The 16422-nt window shown below is 43.1% G+C and overlaps 1 protein-coding gene across 3 annotated transcripts in view; it reads right to left on the bottom strand.

Moving 5' to 3' along the window:
- The window catches only part of SSH2 (slingshot protein phosphatase 2), a 1225984-nt gene that overhangs the window by 91050 nt on the left and 1118512 nt on the right, over positions 1-16422 (bottom strand). For all 3 annotated transcript variants that reach the window (XM_044054469.1, XM_044054467.1, XM_044054468.1), the window contains one exon: positions 11250-11314. In XM_044054469.1, the coding sequence (XP_043910404.1) occupies positions 11250-11314 (65 nt within the window). The remainder of the gene's footprint in view (positions 1-11249; positions 11315-16422) is intronic.

Here is a 16422-nt window from a genome sequence, read left to right on the forward strand (position 1 = left end):
GATATAGTAGCTTTTGTTTGTTGGGTAAGGAATTGTCTACTTCTATAGAGGGTACCTAGTTTTTTGTGAACTTTCTTGATTACCTGGGAAATATGAATATCAAATCTTAGATTATCAGTCTCAATGCTCAGGAGTCTGGTGTACTCTGTGGGAGAGAGAGTAGTTTTGTTACAGGACATGATATTAAAGGTAGAAGTTGATGAGGTGGATCTAGTGGGTTTAGAGAGTAGTAGGTTGGTTTTAGCAGGGTTTAGGATGAGCTGGATATTGGATAGCCATGTTGCTAGAGAGAGGAAAGATTCCTGAATTAATGCGTGAAGTTGCTGTAGTGAGGAAGCTGCACAAATTAACGTAGAACCATCAGCGTATTAGATGACAGATGCTTTGGGAGTGGAGGAATGAAGCTTATTGGTATAGAGGGTGAACAGCAGAGGGCCTAGTAGAACCCTGAGGAACACCAAGATTAACTGGGAGAAGGGGGGAAGAGTTCTTGTTTCCACAAGACTGCTTGCTGACGGACAGCTAAATAGCTCTGGAACCAGACTACGGCAGGAAGAGAGAGTCCTAATTCGGATAGTTCTTTGATAAGAATGTCATATCTAACCATATTGAAGGTCTCAGAGGTCAAGAAAAGTGGCAGAAACAAATTTACCAGCATTTCTATGAGAGTTTACTGTACTGGAGAAGGACAATAAGGGAATGGTGGTACTATGGAAGTGTCGGAAGCCGTGCTGGGTGTTTGATAAGAGCCTGCGGGTGTGCAAGTAGTGAATCATTTGGAAGTGTACGCACTTTTCAAGGATTTTTGCTAGAAGGGATAGAATTGCTATTGGTCGGTAGTTTGTAAGCTCTGTGGAGTTACCTCCTTTATGTAGGAGGATTATGTGAGATATTTTCCATATCTCTGGGACGGTGGCTTCTGAGAGGGATCTGTTAATTAGAATGGCTATAGGGTAGGCCACTGCATCGGCAGCAATTTTTAAGAATTCCCCTGGTAATTTGTCAGCAGACAGAGTAGTGGGCTTAAGTTTTTTGAGGTACTTTTTATCGTATCTACAGAGACTGACTGGAATTTGAAGGAGCTATTCCTTATGGGAGTAGTGATGGGTTCAGAGGAAGGACATGTGTGTTGATTTTTCTGTTGGTTGACTAGGGTCAGTATTGTTTCAGTAAAGAATTTATTAAATTGAGTGGGTGTGCTGTCAGAGTTATTTACTGAGGTGGGAGAGGGGGGTACCAGTTTTTCCTGGTAGTAGTACTTTGTTAATGGCTGCCCAAAATTTTTGAGGGCTATTTTGTTTGATTTGAAGACTGGAGTAGTAATGAATTTTGTCAAGTTTTACTAGTTTCTTAACTTTATTCTTAAGCTCCTGATATTTCTGTTTTGCAGCTGAGGACTTCAGTTTTCCAGTGATCCCATGCTTTATCTCCAGCTTTGAGGAGGGCTTTGGTTTCTTTGGTAAGCCATGGAGTGGGATTAGACCTGGTTCTTATGGTTCTTGGAGGGGTGTAAAGATCTGCACATTTAAGAAAGTGTTATTAACATAAGTAACTGCCTCATTTAGTTCCAGGTATTTCAGGTGTGCCCAATTGCAATGTTTTAGTTCTACTATGAAATCGATGGGGTTAAAGTTCTTTTTCTTTCTAATAAAATGATAGACTGCACCTTTGGGATTATGGGTGCATTGTCGTAGAAGGAAGGTTGTCGGATGGTTGCTTAGACCATCAGGGAGGCAACCTGCAAGAGAGTGGTGTGGCTAGGTTTATTAGTCAGAATCCAGTCACCTCCCGTAAACAGAATGCATCTCTGTACTTGATCACAGTCAAAAAATGTGTATGTGAAAAAACACTACTATTTTAAACTATTATGATTTCAAATCAGAGAACTATACAAACTATAAAAAGTTATTATTCGGTCACCCATTCAGAAAAAACCCAAACCAGCAAAAAGCTCTGCAACACATAGCCTATCTTGACCTCGCCAAGGTTTTCGACACCATCCCCCATTCTGGAATTATAGTTAAACTCACTAAACTAGGTATAAATCCCTATGTCACAAGATGGGTTGCCAACTGGCTCACTCTCAGAACCCACACTGTAAATGTTGCAGACTCCAAATCTGACTTCAAACCAGTGACAAGTGGAGTACCACAGGGTTCAGTCCTGGGACCACAGGCTAACGAAGTTCGCAGATGACTGCAAACTAGGAGCCATAGTAGAGTGGACATCCTACAGAAGGGCCTCACTGAGACAGATGCCTGGTGTCAGAGGCATGGCCTCAAGCTCAATGCCAAAAAGTGCATTGTCATCCCCTTTGGTAAAAACTCTGTACTCATGAACTACCACATAAATGGCAGTCTACTTAATGCCGAATGTGTGATAAGAGACCTTGGGACCCAGGTGGACAGCAGTCTCTCCTTTGATAATCACATTGCCACAGTAGTCAGGAAATTCTTCTATGTGGCACACTTCATCACAAAAGGGTTCTCATCCAGGAAAAAAAAAAGAGGTAATTGTTCCCCTATACTCAGCACTCATTAGACCCATTACAGAGTACAACGCCCCATTTGGAATGCATCTCACAAGACATCTGCAGCAGCTGGAAAGGCCACAGAAGTACCTCACAAAGAGGATTACGGGCCTCAAACAGATGCCCTACACTGACCGTCTCAAAAAACTCTTGCTTTACTCTGTAGCATATCGCCTACTCCGAGGAGATCTCTACCTAACATATAAAGCTATGTTAAACCCAGAGCTGTTGGACATGCTACACCTTAATAGGGTCATAGGTTCATATGTAAGTACTAGGCTATCTGCCCGAGGGCATCTATAAGCCTAGCCAGAATGTGTTGGCTTTCGCCGACCCCTTAGCTTAGTTCCCTGTGCCACAGTCCAGCAGAGTCATTAGTTCCCTGTGCCTCTGTCCAGCAGAGCCACTGCAGTGATCCCCGGGGTAAATTTTCTGTTTCCCATCCACTCGTCAAGGTTTCTCTTGAAGAATTTTAGTGAGGGGCTCTGCCTAATGTAGACTGGAATCCTGTTCCAAAGCATGGGGAGTCTCTGGGACAGGAATCTATCCCTCCAGCACGTCCTATTTAGGGATCTAAACCTCACAACCATAGAGCGTGTGGCTCTTGGGGAATTTTTTTTTTTTTTTTTTTTTTTTTTTTAGGTGGACCATGTCCATCAATTCTGGGTTGGACATGGCCTTGTATGTCAGGCAGAGATCACCTCTGAGTAAGCGGTATGCAACAGAATACAGCTGGAGTTTCTTCAGTCGGGCTGCATAGGGCATATGTTTGAGGCCAGTAATCCTCTTGGTGAGGTACTTCTGTGGTCTTTCCAGCAGTTGCAGGTGTCTTGTAAGGTACATCCCAAATGGGGCGTTGTACTCTATGATGGGTCTAATGAGTGATGAGCAGAGGGGCACAATAACCTCTTTTGTTCTAGATGCGAACCCTTTTGTGATTAGGTGGGTCACACAGAAGGATTTTATAATCACCTTGGCAATATGATTATCAAAGGAGAGATTACTATCTACTTGGGTCCCCAGATCCCTTATTACATTTTCTGTATTTAGGGGACTACCACGTATGTGGTAGTTCGTGGGTACTTTGTTTTTTCCAAAGGGGATGATTATGCACTTTTTGGCATTTAGCTTGAGGCCATGATTTTGACACCAGGTATCCGTCTCAGTGAGACCCTTCTGGAGGATGTCTGTATCAGCTGGAGAGTCAATTATGGCCCCCAGTTTGCAGTCGTCTCTGAACATGGTCAGCAATAGTCCTTCTGTGCTTGCCTGTACCTCTGAGAAGTACATACCTAACAGGAGGGGTCCCAGGACTGAGCCCTGGGGGATGCCACTTGCAACTGGTTTACAGTCGGACCTACAGCCTGCAACTCTCACCGTGTCCGTGAGCCAATTGACAACCCATCTTGTGACGTAGGGGTTTTATGTTCAGGCTGGTGAGCTTGTCTATAATACCAGAATGGGGAATGGTGTCGAAAGCCTCTGCAAGGTCTAGGTAGGCTGTGTGGACGTCCTAAAGCCTTGGTAACTGTCTCAAAGAAGTCCACCAGGTTTAGGAGGCATGATCTGCCTTTAACAAAGCCAAACTGGGTAGGGTCCAATGTTTGAAGGTTCCCAATGTCTCTGTTAATGAATTCCTTGATGATGCACTCCATAGCCTTGCAGACCAGGCTAGTCAGGCTTATAGGGCGATAGTTCCCGGGGTCCGTTGTAGCTCCACCTTTGTGGAGTGGGATTAACTGTTGCTGTGCACCACTCTGTGGGTATGTCGCCTGTAGAGAGTCTGAGTTTAAACAGTGTGTTTAGGTGAGGGGTTAGTTCATTTTAGAGCTCGTGTAAGACACAGCTTGGGACACCGTCTGGTCCCACTGAAGCTGTATTTTTGGATTTGGATAGGGCTGTTTTAACATGTGTGTCAGTGATTGCCAGGGCACTACATTCTTCTGGTATGGTTATGGGCCCTTTAGGGGGTGAAGTTTGCACTAAACCTGTCTGCCAGAATGTTGGCAATATCAGTCGGTTCAGTGTATTTTGTGCCATTCTGCACTAACTCAGAGCAGATCTTAGAGTTTTCACTCAGGTTCTTGCCATAGCTAAAGAAAGCTTTGTGGTTATCTTTGGAGTCCTTAGCAATTCTTCTTTCGAAGCTAGCCTTGGATGATTTTATGAGGGATCGTAGTTTCGATACTGATCAGAGATGTCTTTTCTTCTTGGGATTTTACTCTTTTCTGTACTAGTTTCCTCCTTCTATTGTATAGCTTGTTTATGGCAGGGGTCCACCAGACTGGTTTCCTTTTCTTGGAGGAGTGAGTCTTGGTTTTGCTTGGGATAGCATGATCCATGCATTCTTGCAGGAGCTCATAGAGTGCCTTTGTAAGGGATGCAGCAGCTTGGACAGCGTTGTCCTTTAGCATGGGGGCTGTGAACCTTTCCACCTCGGTCTTAAGTAACGTGAAGTTTGCTTTTGAAAAGTTTTTCACGGTTGTTTCATTGATTGGGGGTGGGGGCGGAATGTGGATATCCAGAGTGATTAGTCTATGGTCTGATCTAACCAGCAAGGGTTTAACCTCCGGTGTAGAACACCAGTCGCCCATGTTGGTGATGACCAGGTCCAATATGCTGTCACCTCAGGTGGGGGTGTTGACCAGTTGATCCAGGGCGTTCGAGTTTATAAATTCTAGGAAGTGTTGGACAAAGGAGTTAGTACTTGAGTAGTTCTCCAGTTAATGTTTGGGTAATTGAAATCACCCAATATTAGGGCATTTGGTAGGACCTTCATATTTTCCAGTGTCTCCAGAAATGCGGAATGGGGGTCCTGGGTCAAGGTGGGTGATCTGTAGCAAGCTACAATTTGAATTGCAGTTTTGCCCATTGTTAGTTGCACATGGATGATCTCTGAGGCACTGTGCTGTGCCACTAACCTGGAGGTGTGGGTATCCTTGATGAATATAGATACACCTCCACCTTGTGTTTCAGTCCGGGTTCTGTGGCAAAAAAGTATGGTACGAGTTATAGCCTTGTAGTGCTGGGGTGCTCTCTGCAGCCTTAAACCAGGTTTCTGTTACTGCACAGATATTGATGTTCTCCATACTGAGGAGTGCCTCGAGTGCATGCATTTTGAGGTTTAGACTTCTGGCGTTGAGTAGCATTACCCTCAGTTTTTGGTTACTTGGGCTATTTATGCTATTTACGGTGGTGGGTTTGTCTTTTGAGCCTTGCCTAAAAAAGGCACTATGGGGGCGGCAAAAGCCTTGGCCAGTATTTGAAAGCCTAAGGGTGACAGTTGCAAGCCATCTCTTGCGAAGCAACGTGGCTTATTGAGCATGTCATCCCAGGTGGACAGATACTAGATCCCCTTTAAATGACACCAGAAACTTAGCCAATTGTTGAAATTGATAATTTTTTCTTTACACTGTGGCATCATTCTTGGTGAGGGCAGGATGCTACTCAGGGTCAGGGTCATACCGGCCTGGGCTATGTGATCAGAGCACTCTTCCATGTCTCTTTTCATGTAGTCCAGGGAGGTATGTCTCAGGTCATTCACACCAACATGGACAATGACAGAGTCGTATTTGTACTTGTTCTTGAGTGACCGGAGTACTTGTGTTATGTGGCAGATCCTGGCGCCTGACAGGCAGCTAACTGTAACCTTCTCCTTGTCCAGCCTAGTTAGTGGGACATCAGTGTGCATGACTATGGAGTCGTCTATTACTAGTGTGTTGGGTATGTTATTTTGCCTTAAGGGCTGTGACTGCGTGGCACACTGACTATGCGAAGTATGTGTTTCATGGTTTGTGATGGGGTGAGGAGGTTGCTTGGGTGTCTGCTTTGGAGGTCTCTGTTGTTTTTTTTTCAGATTTTTATTTAGAGCCTCCGAGTATGTTTTTCTGTATTTATGTGTGTTATTTGCCGGTGTTGGTTTAGTAGATCTATGTGAGACTGGTGGTGTGTTGCAAGTATTTTCCTTCTCCTCTTGACTGTTCGTTCCAATCTTGGGTTGAGAGAGCTTTGCCTCCAGTTTGGCTGTATAATTGCATCTCTCGCATATATTAGTGTTTGGTGGTAGGAGGAGTGGGTTGTCTGTGTACATGAGGCAGTTGTAACATTGCCTCAAAATGCCCAGATTCACCAGGTGAACTGGAGCGTACACCTGAAACTGCCCTTTGGACATGCCTGCATAGGTAAAGTGAGCTGTTTTACTGATTAGCTGGTAGTAACGAATAGAGAGCCTTGCCCTTCTGCACAATATAGGGGGTCTAGTGCTAGGGTTAATTAGTGCTTGCTATGAGTTTTGAGCAAGTGCTGGGCTGTGAAATGAATGGCTTGAGTGCTTAAGTTTAAAGTCTGTCTATTTCCTAGGGAAAAATTAAAGAGCAGACTTCGTGGAGCCAGGAATAGTTTAACCCTAGCTAACCGCCACTGCCCGGCACGCAAAACCGCGCAAATGCAGTTTTTATAGCAGGGAAATGAAAGAGATAGAAATTAGCCCAAAATGGCCAATAAACTACTAACTTCTGGGCTAGAGCAGACAAGGTGCACAAATTTCAGAAAGAAACAGATCAAATAAGCAGGCACAATAAGCCTTTAACCAGAAATTCCCTGCTCAGAAGGGCAGAATATAGCCTCTCCTCCCACAAGAAATCCCAATTCCTCCGAGCTACACGATCTATGGACCTAAACCTTGTCACCACAATAAACAGGACATGCTGGAGGGATAGATTCTTGCCCCAGATACTTCCTATACTCTGGAACAAGCTACCCATCTAGGTCAAGCAAAGTTCCTCATTAGCACTCTTCAAGCAAAATCTTGATGAGTGGATGGCAAATAGGAAATACACCCCAGGAATCACTTCTGTGGCTCTGCTCGACAGGGGCACAGGAAATTTACTTTCTTGGGTGGCGTATTCCAGGGAACCTTGTTGGCTAGGGCTTACTTAGGCCCTTGGTCCAATAGCCTAGTACCTAGCTATGACACACCACTCAAGGTTGTCTTCTTGTCACATTATGGCTTTGGTGAATATAGTTGCTCCATGATAGCCTGCTTTAGCTGGGGGCCTCTAACTCAGCCAACAAATACTGGGAATGATCTCAGAGCCATAGTCCACCTGCCTCCATTCCTTCCCCCACCCTTAAAAAATTCAAGACCCATGGCTCCTAAATCTACCAAAAAGCATGCAGTTACTACTAAATGTCAACAGGGATCCTCCTGCTTCTCAAACACACGCACTATTCATGTATTCTAGCCAAAGAACAAACACCAAAATAATGCATCTTTGCACTGTACTTAGACCACCACAAACATCAGAACATAAACAAAACCAATTTGATTATGGGACCATTACTTAAGAATTCTCTGTAAAGTTCACATTTTAAACACTGAAAACAAATCTATACTAGAAAAAGTTTGGAAAGGAGGGAGAGAAGCTTTTGCTGCAATTTCCACCCATCACACTTCACAATACATTTATCCTTGCACTCCATAGAACCATTAGCTGACAGAGACGGACATACTCATTAAAATACTAGGCAAACATTTAACCTATCTCAAACATAAAAGACAAAATTAAAATCCATCAACAGATCAAAATACATCTCCCAGCTCACAGGACTTCTATCCTGTCTTCCCCATCAAAAATTCCAAACTTCTCGCTCCACTGACCCATTTCAGCTTTCCTATTAGAGGACTCTCTAGACTGGTGAGTGACATCACTGTCACTCTGCTACTCTCATCATCCAATCTAAAGAACCACTCGGTTCATAAATACAGTTAAATCTTTCCACTTATACTGCAATTAAGAAAAGGTGGATTTTCACTGCAGTTGGCAATGACATTACCAATGGCAGCTGCCATCACCTACGTTTCCTTAAGAGGGGATAATGATCACTTTTGACATCCTGATGTACTCTTCCCTTTAGAAACAACAGTGAATGCAGCAGGCATCTTCAGGAAGAAAAAAAAAAGGCACTGACCTCCTTTAGTCTGATTTCTATGTTCCATAGGTACAAGTGAAGTGGAGTTTTCACAGCCTTGAAAATGACACTTGACATAAGCTTTTCCCTCCCTGCATTCCTAACAGATTTTTCCTGGTACTGATCTCAATTTTAATATTAAAAGTACAGTTTTTAAGTACATTACAGTGCAATTCCACTACACAGCAATTGTGAGGAATCTTGTGTTCCAGTAAAATGTCAAAAAATTCTCACAGGACATAAAGCCAATAGAATTTACAAAACTTGCACCTTTCTGAAGATTTTAGCACAACTCATTGCTTAACCCTGAATTGTAACAATCATACTTCATATGCTGTCTTTATATTGACCTTCATAATAATCACAGGCATCTTCTGCTTAAATGTACACCTACTGGGACTTCAAATGTATTAGAACGTGTACAGTCATTACATATCTTGGTCTTTAGCTAAACATTTTCAATTCAAGCTCACTATATTGCTAGACAGATTTTCACTGACAGCATGCTTTACAAGTGAAGTGTGGCAAACATCTTCTCTTTACCTATCCTTCTCAGACTTGAGGCCCATATCTGCCTCGCCACCTAAACAAAACTTAGCAATTCAGATCTATGACTTGGCACTCCAGCATGTTGTTTCACACTGTACTTACATTACAGTTAGAGAATGTTACATTTTCAATTACCAAGCTTGCCAATCCCTGGCCTTTTCTTTCCTAATATATTTGTTGAATGTAACTTACCTAAGAGCAAGTACACTGACAAGCTGATACAGTCAATTTGACACACAGTGACCAACCTCAACCTGTCTCCACACTGCTTTAATACTCCAGATCTGCAACTGCACACTTACAGGTTTAAGTTCTTGTTTTCATTTTACTCCCTAATGACTTCTTTGAGGACACCCACAATGCCTCTACACTGTCACAAGAATAAAAACGTACTCACTCTCATTTCCTCAAGGGAGGTATGTCCTGCACAGTTTTTAATACTTCTGCCTTCTGGAGAAAGAGGCCTTTAAAATCCATCACTTAATATGCATTTGTTCATTCATTTTCTGATTACCTGCCTAATACTATTCAAAATTGGTAAGACAGGTTACCTTAAGCATTCCAAGTTTCTACTACTGCAACTTTGCTACAAAGCAGCTAAGATGCCATCATGAAGAACATTATTAGGTATCCTTCAGCAGCAGTATCAAAATTTAGGCAGTGCAAAACAGCAATGAAAAAAAAACTACAAAAAGATAACACAACGGATGCTGCAGTAAATAAAGAAGCATAATAACCTGTAAAAGGGAATTTCTCCAGGTTTGGACTGAAACATGCTTTTTGAAATAGGTTTATGGCAAAAACAAAAAAAAAAAATAATTTTATATCAGCACTCTGCATGCCCTCATGCTTTAATAGAGACAGAGTGAAAGGAAGTTTGTTTAAAATGTTGGCTGGTCAAATACTGTCTATGTCATTATAACTACACTTACTGTGCAATTTGTTTTGTTACTGTAAAATATTACTTTATCCTTCAAAATGTTATTTGTACATGTGCAACTGCATCCATGTCATGGCTAAAAATGGTCCAATGACTAGCCCAACTACTTGGTTAAATGAATGAACATATGCACACAGACACGCGCACACATACACAAAAGGACTGCTAAACAGCAAGACCTCCAATGCCTATCAAGAATTTTGTTACCAAATGTTATAAGGGTGAGAAAACCACTATCAAATATGGAAGAAATCACTCAGTGTACACCTCAAGACCATTTATGGGATGGTATAAAGGAAAACTGCCCTGAATGCAATGTCCGATTATCTGTTACTACTCACCATCCCAACAGAGCTTTTCAATACAAATTTTAAAGTTTAATGAGGCTTGGAATTTCAATTACACAGAACTCTGAGAAAGAAGTTACTAATGCTTGGGGTGTGGTAAATATTCTTATCGAATCACAGTGATGTTAGGCATAAGAATATGTTAGAGGTACAGGCAGCAAAACTACTTGCATGAATGAGTGCATGTGGGTTAAATTTCACACACAGAACAACGACAGAAAAGTTCCTTTTGATGATATTTGGTATTTCAGTATCTGAAGTCCACAGCCTGAAATATCACACAATATCCCATTATAAAACATATCTAATTATATACTGCTTAAAAAGATATCCCATTGTAAAATCTCCAGTGTACAATGGCTATTCTAAAAAGGACTAGTAAAATAAAAACCCATATCTTAGCAAAAACTCATACTGCTGGGTGGCTAACACTGACACGGTTGTTCTTCCACAACACACATTCACAAGCACACACACACCTATGGCCAACTTAAAAGTGTCCAGTCAACCTACTAAATGTATTTGGAAATGCCTTTATGAAATACCCCGGAATATGATTTAAGACTCTTTCCTGAAACTCTGTTCCTTCATGGCCATGATTAAGTTCAATCCAAGAAACCTGGAGTTAACAGCAGCATAATGACATTTTCTGCAAGATATCGACAAAACTGGCAGGCAGCTAAACATCAGTAACTGTATGCAGTAAATCACAATGTTTTGTCCTGCAACAGCACTCAACACTGCAACACAACAAAAAAAAATAGTTTCTGTGAGAAGCATATCAGACTTAACAGTTTATCAGGAAGATACTGCAAAACAACAACAAATGCATTTCACTACCATATACTGGAGATTCTGCATAACAAGTTAAAACAAAAAAGGCTGGCATGGAAAATGCTGCATCAGAACTTACCAATCGAATGTTGTCCTCTGGCCGCAGTAGGGTAAACATAGCCTGCAGGTGCAGCTGCAAATCCCCTAAAATATTAAGGCAGAAAAGTTATTATATGGTACAACACTTTCTTATAAATCAATACTGACTGCAGGTGCTTTAAGTTATGAAGCTAAGATCTTTTCAAGGGTGTGTGGATACAAATCTATACATCTAACATTTGTGTAAAATCTTACCATAATGGTAGATGTCCTTCACTTTACAGGTGCAATGTGTGTGTGTGTGTGTGTGTGTGTGTGTCTGTCTGTGTCTGCGTGTCTGTGTGTCTGCGTGTCTGTGTGTCTGTGTGTGCGCGCGTGTGTGTGTAAAAAATCTCCTTCCATTTCACTGTTGGAGCATTTATTACATTAGGGATCCCCTGCCAAGGGTGGCCTGACGTATGGCCAGTATACCAAAGCCTTTGGGTTGCTTTAAAGTAGGTACACCATATGTCACACGTATGGCTCCTCACATAGAGTAGGGCATAAAGGTGACATCCAGACGTACCATCTTCAGAATTGAGAGTCCTAGTAGGAATGCCAGTGGAAAACAGAGGTAATCAGCACATCCAGAACTGAAATGGACCGTGGGCTGAATGAGGAAGTGAATACTGCAACAGTGAAGAGAATGGAATCTACAGTTGTAAGATTTTACACAACTGTACTATGTCCCTCCACATCACTGTTGCAGTATTAATTAGATTAATTAGAGTGCCAAAGTTCAGAAAGAACCTTGGGAGGAGGAAGGACCAGTACAGACCTCTAAGAAGCCATGAAACATGGCCCTAGCAAAACCAGCTGTAGCTCTGGAGATTCCATCAAACTTGTAGTGTTTGGTAAATGTATGCACAGAAGTCCAGGTAGCTCCCTCAAGAACAGAGTTAGCATACAAACCCTTGAAAAAAGCACCAGAAGAAGCCACAGCTCTGGTAGTATGAGCCTTAACAGGAAAAAGAAGGGTCTTACCATGAAAAGAATCACAAAAGGAAATAGTTTTAGAGATCCAAGAAGAAATAATTTACTTGGATACAGCTAACCCTAGGGACCTAGGTTGAAAAGAAACAAACAGCTGATCAGACTTCTTAATAATCTTATTATCCAAATAAAATCTGAGTTGGCTATGCACATTCAATGTGTGAAGCACCTTCTAACTGGCAGATTGTGGGGAGGGGAAGAAAAAGTGGTATTGTCTGTAAATACCTTGAGAGGTCTTGGGCAGAAAAGAGGATGAAAAACCTGAAGTGCCAGCAGAAGAGCTCTCATCTTTTTGACACTGATGCTCTCTTTTCTGTTGAAGAGGCGACCACACCCCATGTATCTTTAGGGAGCCAAAAGCTGCTACGCATCCCACGTCTGAGGCGTCTGTGAACAGCTCCTGAGAGAGAAGAGGGAGATGAACCTTGCGTTTTGAGACAACTGCTGAATCCACCAGTGAAGTTCCTTCTTTAGACAAGGAAGAAGAGGAACTACAAATTCAAGGGGATGCGCATGTTGACGCCAAACTAACTTCAGAAACCAATGAAACTTTCTCATGCAGAGTTTGGACAGAGGGAGCATAGGGATGGTGGATGCCATGAACTCCAATGCTCTCAGAAACTCTCTGGCTGTAACAGAGGCTACAGCAAGAAGAGTTTGAAAGAAGGAAATGAGGGTCAAGACCTTGGGAGGAGGCAGAGATGCCGGCAGACGCGATCTGAATCCTGCACCCCAGAAAAACATGGTCCTGAGAAGGAATCAGAAAAAACTTTTTGAAGTTTATTATGAACCCCAGGCTTTGCAGAAGGGAAATGGGAAAATGAAGACTTTGTAAGATGATCCCTGGAGAGGATGCCTGAAATGAGAGGTTGTCCAAGTAAGGAAATACTTTGACCCCCGAATCCTGCAAAAAGCAATCACAGGAGCTAGGCATTTGGCGAATACCCTTGGGGCAATAGAGAGGACAAAGGGCAAAGCACAGAACTGAAAACCCCAGGAAGCAAAGAGAAAAATAAAAACTTCCTGAAAAGGGGATGAATAGGGATATGGAGCTAAGCATCCTTGAGATACACAGAAACCATAAAAGCCTGAGAAAGCAGCAAAGGGAACAAAGTCTGAAGGGATAACATTCAAAAGGAAGTAACCAGAATGGGTCTCCAAGTGCCCTCTTTTCTGAGGACCAAAAACATTTTGGAATAAAACCCCTTCCCCCTTTGAGCAGCTAGAACCTCTTGAATAGTTTCCCCGAGTCAAAAGATCCTGAAGCACCTCTGGAAAAAGGATCAACTGTTCTTGAGGTGGCTGAGGAAAGCCCATGAAGGGGAAAGAGATCTCCAAACCATAAAACACCCTTGGCGAATGATGGAAAGAACCCAAGAATCTTGGGTTTTGTTTAACTAAACAAAAGGAGACTGAGAAAGAAGGAGAAAGAGGAATGTGGCTGGGAAAAATCAGGTGGTCAGACAGCACCTGGTTTATCAGAAAATGACGTCTTCTGAGCAGGAAGGGTCCGAGTAGACTTAGTGGGAGAACCTCCTACAACCCTTCTTGCCTTTAGGAGGACGAGACTGCCTTCTAACAAAAGCTGGTACAATAGGATAGTTTCTCTGAAACTTAGGCACTGGTGAAACAAAAATATGTTTTGGATCCTGTAACTCCTTGCCTTTCTCCTGCAGGGACTTGAACAAATCAGTTGCAGCAGCACCAAACAAATTGTCCAGAGGAGCCTCCATCAATTTAGCCTAAATATCATCAGGCAGAGGTTGAAGCCGACACCAGGAATATCTCCCCAACACAGAGTCAGAAGCAGCAGCCAGGGAAGAAGCATCTGCTGCACCATAACTACATTTAATGGAATGGTGAGCTACCTGGGAAGAAGTCTCTAACAGAGACAAGGCAGAAGCCTTACCCTCAGAATTCTGAAGGTCAGAAATAACCTGACAAGCGTGGGGAAGGAGTGCCACAACATACCTGGTTACAGGAGTCTGATAATTAACAGCCCAAAAGGCTAGGGTGGCTGAAGTATAAACCCTTTTACCCAGCCTTTCCATAGTCCTGGTGTCCTTATCAGAAGGAAGGGGGCAGTAATTTAGCAGGCTTACCGGATGTCACACAGACCATCGAAGGGTCAGCAGTTGGACACTTGTAAAGGAATTTGCAGTCATCAGGCACTTAGTAAAACCAGTCTGGTTTCTTAGCAGCAGGGGGTTGAGAGTCTGGAGCCTGAGAAGCAGAAAAGAAAGCATCTAATAAAGCAGCCAAAATAGGAGGAACAGCAGAGGGTTTGGGAGACTACATTTGAAGGAGCTCTTGATATCTCCTCTGCAGTTAAGACACTTGGAAAAAATCCCATTTAAAGAACTCCATCATCCTGGCAATGGTTCATAGGTTGGTACTAGGCTATCAGCCCTAGGGCCTATACAAGCCTAGCCATAACAATTCCCTGGCTATTTCTTCCAACACTATTTACTTCCCTGGACCCCTGTCTAGCAGGGCGACTGACGTGATCCCCGGGGTGAATTTCCTTTCTCCCATCCAATCGTCAAGGTTCCTTTTGAAGAGGGCCAAAGAGGCACTCTGCTTGACATGTATGGGCAATCTATTTCAGAGTCTGGGGAGTCTCTGGGACAGGAACCTATCCCTCCAGCATGTTTTGTTTATTGTGATGACAAGGTTTAGGTCCCTGGAGCATGTGGCTCTGAGGGATTGGGATTTCTTTAAGTGTAGCATGTCCAACAGCTCTGGGTTTGACATGGCCTTGTATGTTAAGCAAAGATCGCCTCTGAGTCGACGATATGCGACAGAGAATAGCTGGAGTTTTTTAAGGCGGTCAGCGTAGGGCATCTGCTTTAGGCCTGTGATTCTTTTAGTGAGGTATTTCTGTGGCCTTTCCAATTGTTGCAGATGTCTTGAGAGGTACATACCAAACGGGGCATTGTATTCTGTAATGGGTCTAATGAGGGATGAGTACAGTGGGACAATGACCTTTTTTCTGGATGAAAAGCCCTTAGTGATGAGGTGTGCCACATAGAAGGATTTCCTGACTGTTGCTGCGATGTGGTTATCGAAGGTGAGACTACTGTCCACCTGTGTCCCTATGTCTCTTATCAAATTTTCGGAGTTTAGTGTACTGCCACCTATATGGTAATTTACGGATACAAGTTTTTTCCCAAAGGGGATAACTATACATTTCTTGGCATTGAGCTTGAGCCCATGGCTCTGGCACCAAGCATCTGTTTCTGTAAGGCCCTTTTGTAGAGTATCCACATCATTTGGGGATTCAATAATGGCTCCCAGTTTGCAGTCATCTGCAAACTTTGTTATCCAGAGTCCCTTAGTGTTGACTTGTACTTCAGAGAAGTAGATGCCAAACAAGAGCGGTCCCAGGACTGAACCCTGAGGTACTCCACTTGTCACTTGTCTGGAGCTGGATTTGGAGTCTGCTACTTTTACAGTGTGGGTATCCCCAAAAGAAATCTCCTCAAAAGGGGATTCAAGACTAGTAGACTCCTCTTTCTCAGAGCCATACTCCATAGGAGAAGGAATCTGGGTAGAATAGACCAAGGACTCCTCATATGAATCCTCATCTTCCTCTGAGGAATCCTGAATCCTAGATCTCTTGAGAGGGGAAGGTAACCAAAGAGGAGGCGGGACAGAGATCTCCTGAGAAGACTTCAAGGCCATAAGAGCATTGAGTAAGCCCACTGTAAAATTCTGCCATTGACTTTGAGGGTCCTTAGGAAGAGAAGCAACAGGTTTGGTCTTTTGTTTCTTATTAAGGGGACACATCTGCCTTACGAAATGTAGAAGGCTCCTACATCAGCCTCCACTCAATAATTGTAGTCAGGACTTCCTCCATTACCAGAATCTGAGGACACCCCCCCCCCCCAGGCCCTTCAGTGATAATCAGAAGTGGTTCCCCCTGAACATCCAAAATAGACATCTGCGAGACCTCTGAGGACATACGAGCAGCGGGATCCATGCCAAGCTCTGAAACAGTCATGGCAGTAGAATTCAACCCACAGACATTGCCAACATACTGGCAGACAGGTTCAGTGCAAACTTCACCCCCCTCTCCCCCCCTAAAAGAGAGATAACTATCCCAGCCGAGTGTAGCCTCCCGGACATCTCAAATGCGCAGGTGAAAGCTGCTCTCTCTAAAGCTAAAAACACAGCATCAA

This window comes from Protopterus annectens, chromosome 13.part0, assembly GCF_019279795.1.
Source record: "Protopterus annectens isolate FY-2018-M chromosome 13.part0, PAN1.0, whole genome shotgun sequence".
Lineage (NCBI taxonomy): Eukaryota > Metazoa > Chordata > Ceratodontiformes > Protopteridae > Protopterus > Protopterus annectens.